At 37.3% G+C, this 6,000-nt stretch overlaps 1 protein-coding gene across 2 annotated transcripts in view; it reads right to left on the bottom strand.

The window, feature by feature from the left end:
* LOC126985129 (optineurin-like) overlaps window positions 1–6,000 on the bottom strand; it is a 51,499-nt gene that overhangs the window by 9,344 nt on the left and 36,155 nt on the right. For both annotated transcript variants that reach the window (XM_050839666.1, XM_050839667.1), the window contains 2 exons: window positions 2,415–2,575; window positions 1,368–1,494 (listed from right to left, as the gene is read on the bottom strand). In XM_050839666.1, the coding sequence (XP_050695623.1) occupies window positions 1,368–1,494; window positions 2,415–2,575 (288 nt within the window). The remainder of the gene's footprint in view (window positions 1–1,367; window positions 1,495–2,414; window positions 2,576–6,000) is intronic.

Here is a 6,000-nt window from a genome sequence, read left to right as displayed (position 1 = left end):
ACCCTTTGTCCAATAAAGCAATGTAAGAAGTTTTATGCTGGATCACAATTATTATAAGCACTTAGTCAGCTGGTGCATGTGAACAAAGGATACAGCAGCAGTGGCAATGAGGAAGCACTCTTTATTTTCTTCTTCAAGTCTTCAAGGGCTTCAATGTATAATGCTACAGGCAATTATTTACTAAAGCAGGTTTCTTTCCATAAAAATTAGGTGATAAAACCAACAGACAGAAGATAAAAACTGGAACAAAACCACAGCAGAGTCAATATGCCAAATGCTTGATTTTGCTTGGGAGTCAGGTATGTGCATGTACACACACCTAATCTAATCTACCTTATATTGTGGCATACAAGTCGACCTCAAGATTATTAGCTAAATATTATGGGTTAGACCTATACTTGCTGTATAAGTCGACCCCCAAAGTTACTGGTATGGTATTGTATAGTAGGTATGGTCACGATATATTTGTATAGATCAGAATTATTGGTTGTATTGTTAGAGTGTGAGATACGAGGAGTTGGGTGGATGGCGGTGTTCTTACCTTTCAAGGGCCCAGTAAACACTGATGCCATGGCTGAGCACAGTGTTGCCAAACTATCGTACTCATTGCATTGCATTTTTTCGTAGTTTCCGACCGATAACTACCGCAACAACACCACTCGCCCGCCAACCACCACCGCCTACGCACTCACACTCACCACAACCAACCACAGAGTGAGTGTTAAATTATTACAGTCCATATTTAATTTGTGATTTATATGTATGTAAAACTATATAACAATGCTTAGAGATGCCTTAGAAATCCTTTTTTTTATTTGCTTGAGATGGTAGAATGAAACCCTATTTTCCCTATTTGATTATAGTCCTGTTTATCGTGGATTCGCAGATCATGGGAATCTCGTGGAACTAAATACCCGTGAACGGCGGGGGGCTTCTGTATAGGCAAAGTTGGCCTCAATGCTCATCTCATTGAGCTTTGAGCCTATGGTGGGTAAGAACCCATTACTTTGGGACACAGGGCAGTTGTGACATGGGTTATGATAATTTACATTCCTAAGGTATATACCCATTTATTAACCAACCAGAGTTGGAGGATGAACCGCTGAATGAGCAGGTCGCTGATTGCCTTGAGCTGACTTGAGCTTACAAATTTGTAGATAGGTGTGCTAACCACTACACCATACAGATATTATTATATTATGGACCTTATGGGTTATTATGGTTGATCAAATTAAACATACCAAATAATATTAAAAGTAGTTAACCAAAGGTGATGCTGAAGAAAAAGTTTTGAACATTTTTCCTTGAAGACAGCCTTAAAAATAGAGGTCATCTAATCCACCAAAAAATATAGTCTTCCTAAGTACCTTTTTATCTGAGGTGTTTGACAGCTTTTCCCACAGTGATTCAGTGGAAAGTGGTGTTGCAGTTGCTGCAGCTGCAGTTGGTACTTCTATGCGTTCCTCTGAGGTACCTCTTGATCCTCGTCCTCGCCTGTTACAAAAACAATGAACATTTTCAGTGACACACTGCTGGGAGCACATCTACAGATTGTCATTGTATAAGTTTAGCAGGAAGAATACTTTGAACATTGCATGTATACAAAACCAATTTCAGAAATATATATATATATATATATATATATATATATATATATATATATATATATATATATATATATATATATATATATATATATATATATATATATATATATATATATATATATATATATATATATATATATATAGTAGTTTTATTTTTGTCTCTACCTGGTAGGCTTGGAATGCCTTGGTTACTCAATGTCTATAGATACAACAGCACTGATCACACCTGAAATACAAATTACACCTAATTCATGTTACATAGCAATAAGCCATATTCTACAAATCTGGTATGCTGCAAAAGCTGCTCTTTGCAGGTTGGTATAATGCAAACTATGCTAGCAGCAAGTGGACACATGGCAACTTACAACATTTCCAGGTTTATTATGAAGTGAATTGAATCCAGAGTATGACTGGCAAATAATTTCTGCCACGTCACAGGTAGAATGCATGTCACACTCACCGCAAGTATTTGTGCTGAATCACACCTGCCTTGGCTCTCCTATGAGGCAGGTCCAGTATGTAGCATAGGACATCCATAACAAGTTTCATCATGTTATTTTATAAGATGTTTGAAAATATCTATGAGGTGAGCCAAGTATATATGAGAACATTTAAAGCAACAATCATTTTAATCCACAGCACACAGTATTATAGCAGATCTTTGGCTATCCCTGTACTGAGAGTGCAGCTTAATCACCTATACACATGCAGACATTGCATAAATGGTTCCATTTCATCATGGTCTGTAACAATCAAAGCAAACAAGCATAAACACATACATATTTGAATGCCTGTCACAAAACACACCCTTGATTAAAGTTCCTCCGTTGGTAAGTTTCCAGCTCATCCACAAGCTGGGTGTTTCTTGTCTGGAGGTGCCGCAGATCCTCCCTAAGCTTTTCTCGGTCAGCAGCCAGGGCTTCCCGTGCCTCTCTCTCAGCTCGGAAGTCACCTTGATACACCTCAACCTATTGGCATTTACATATATTCATTACCATACATTACGAATGAAAAAATATCTTGAGATATTGAGAGACCAAATTCTATTCCAAATTATGACAAGGTATGCAATGATTTAACTGGACAAGTTGATTTTGCTTTATTATTTACCTGTATAATGATATGAAAACTGCAATTGAATTATCAGTATGCATCAAAGATGATTGTAAAATTATTTAACTCTACAGCAGCAGCTAGAATAGGCAAACCTCATTTTACGAATGTTCACATAATGAAAAGTCACTTTAACAAACTTAAAATTTTACTCACTTAAAAAATGCCAAATTTTGCAGTATTGATTTTTTTTCCCATGGCCAATTTTAAATCGAGTGCACTCTCAGTCAGCTGATTCCCACCATGCATCCTCCTCCCACTCATACTGCACACCTCATTTATAACCACAGCATTATTAACCTTGCCTCTACTCGCGCGTGTGTGTGTGTATTTACCTATTTGTAGTCTAGCGGGCCCGATCTAAGCTCTAATAGTCCCGTCTCCATATCTACATTCATCCACCTCTTCCCGCAAGTGTTAACACTTCTATGTGGAAAACTATACTTTTTCAAGTCACTCAAACAGGTTCCTTTATTAAGTTTCTTTCCATGTCCTCTCAGCCCCTGAATTCTTGCAGCTAAGAAGAGATCATCTCTATCCACCTCATCAAACTTATTTACCAACTTATACAGCTTGATCAGATCTCCTCTCACCCTTCTTTGTTCCAGTGTCGTCAATTTCATCTCCTTCAATCTGTCTTCATACGTCATATTCGAGAGTTCTGGGACCATTTTAGTTGTAATCCTCTGTATCCTTCCCAGCTTTCTGATATCCTTCCTTTTGTGAGGCGACCATACAACTGCAGCATATTCAAGCTTTGGTCTTATCATTGATGTTATTATTTTCTTCATCATTTCTTTGCCCATAAAATGGAATGATACCCTTATATTTTGCATCATCCTGTAGTTTTCTCCAAACAGCTTGTTTATGTGCTTTTCTGGGTCTTGCATCGTTACTCCCAAATATTTTTCTTCATGAACCACCTTTAAGTTTTCTTCCATCCTGTATGTTTTCCTTGGTCTTGTTTTACTTTTCCCCATTTCCATAACATGGCTTTTGTTTGCATTAAATTCCATCTCTCATAACTGGCTCCATCTATACACTCTATCCAGGTCTTTTTGCAGTTCTTCACAGTCTTCCTCCATCCTCACTTTTCTTATTAACTTTGCATCATCTGCAAATAGGCTCATATAACTTTTTATACTTTTTGGCATATCATTTATATATATTATGAACATTATTGGTGCCAGAACTGAGCCTTGAGGAACTCCACTCTCTATTCTCCTCCAATTAGATTTCTCCTCTCTAATCACTGTCCTCATTTCTCTTCCTGTTCAGTAATCCTTCATCCACTCGATAACCTTTCCGCCCATTCCTCCCCACTGCTGTAATTTCCAGAATAACCTTTTGTGTGGAACCTTGTCAAAGCTTTTTCAAATCAAGATATACACAATCAGCCCATTGTTCTTTGTCTTGCACCATGTCTATTGCTCTTGAGAAGAAACATATCATTTCTACACTCTTTTAGTACTTGTCCCGAGATTTCATCCGGTCCCATAGCTTTCCTTCCATCTAAGGTTTTCATCAGCTGTATCAGTTCTCGTTTCTCAACCTTTACATAATCTAGTTTCCCTTCATTGCAATTTTCGAGACCCTAGTCAAAGTCACTTTCTTTCGTAAACACTTTATGAAAATGTTTATTTAACCCCTTCAACACGAGGACGCGTATACTGCGTCCTTGCGTGCCCCATACCATATCTGAGGATATGCATACTGCGTCCAGGCGCACTTTAGCCAATATACGAGTTATTTTATCTCTATATTCATGCTTACATCTCAACATTATCAATTAATTTATGTTTCTTTATGTGCACCATTTAATTCTGCATATTTTCATATATAATACATAATGATTATGTTGAGTTTATGGCTGAAAACGTGTTATATTCAATAGCGACACTTGAAATTTGGCGCGCGCGGTGATCTCGGATATGGCGCGGGGTGCTGCTTTGGCCCGGCCATAGTGAAGGGGTTAATATTTCTGCAATTTTTTTGTCCTTTTCATAGAATACACTTTCTTTTAGCCTTTCCACTCCTTCATTTCTTTTAACTTCCCATTTACGAATTTATGAAACATTTTTGGTTTTTCTTTCATTTAAAAACTATTCTTTCAAATTTAGCTTTCTCCTCTCTCCTTATTTTCACATATTCATTTCTTGCTTTTTTTATATTTGTCCCTGTTGTTCTTACTTGGTCTTTTATTGAAATTCCTCCATGCCTTATTTCTATTTCATCTTGCTGTTTCACACCTCCATCCAAACCATGTTTTCTCTCCTTTAGGTTTTACTGTGTAGAATGGAACATATATCTCTATTCCTCTATTGTAAATAATCATGAGTCATATTTCTCTTGAATATTAGCACTCCTCTTCATGTCAGTCCAGTCCGAAGAAAGTCTTGAGTCCAACGAAATCTGCCTTAGTGTAGTTTTTCCTTTTTTCCTTATAAGCCTCTTCTCGATATTCACATCCTTCCAAAGTTTTCATCTCCAATAGTTCATGGTCGCTCTTTCCTAAGGGGCACTCATGACTGACTTCATCTAACTCCACATTTTTTGTAAAAATTAGGTCGTCTTGATGGTTCGTCATCCCCTCTCAACCTTGTTTCTCCTTGCACCCACTGTGTCATCCGGTTATCTGTTACCAGCTTCAATAGTTTACTTCCTCAAGTATTGTCACTATCCTCCATTGCATAATCTTCCCATTTCACTTCTTTGCAATTGAAGGCTCCTGTTAATATTACCTTTTTATTATTTTTTTATTTCGTCTGTCAGTGCCCATACTGTATCTTCCAGCATAGCGTTATATCTTACTTCATTTCAACTTTTGGTTTTAGGCGAGACATAGGCTGTTATTATGTTATTCTTCTCCACCTTTTACCAGTACTACCTGCACAGCCATCACCTCCACACTGTCATTTTCATATCTCACTTCAGTCACCTTCAAGTTTTGTTTCGTCATTATCATTACTCCTCCTCCCTTTCCTTCTTTCCTATCTTTTCTCCAAATGTTGTATTTGCTCCTCCAGCACAAGTTCCATTTTTTTTTACAAGTTTTGTTTCAACTACACGTATAATACATGAATCACTCTCCTTTAAACAATCAGTTAGTTTAATTTTCTTAGATGTAATACCATCTATGTTTGCGTACGCAATCTTTAACCCTTTCCATACGGTGACACAGACGTCGGCGTCACAGTATAAAAAGGGTTAAGAGGAAGTGGAAGAGGATTAATCCTCTTCTAAACCTCTTAATCCTCTTCCATTTCCTCTTTAAGAGGTT

The sequence above is a fragment of the Eriocheir sinensis genome, chromosome 58, assembly GCF_024679095.1.
Source record: "Eriocheir sinensis breed Jianghai 21 chromosome 58, ASM2467909v1, whole genome shotgun sequence".
NCBI classification, from domain to species: domain Eukaryota; kingdom Metazoa; phylum Arthropoda; class Malacostraca; order Decapoda; family Varunidae; genus Eriocheir; species Eriocheir sinensis.
The sequence above is the reverse complement of the archived record's forward strand: the minus strand, read 5'-3'. Positions and strand labels throughout refer to the sequence as shown.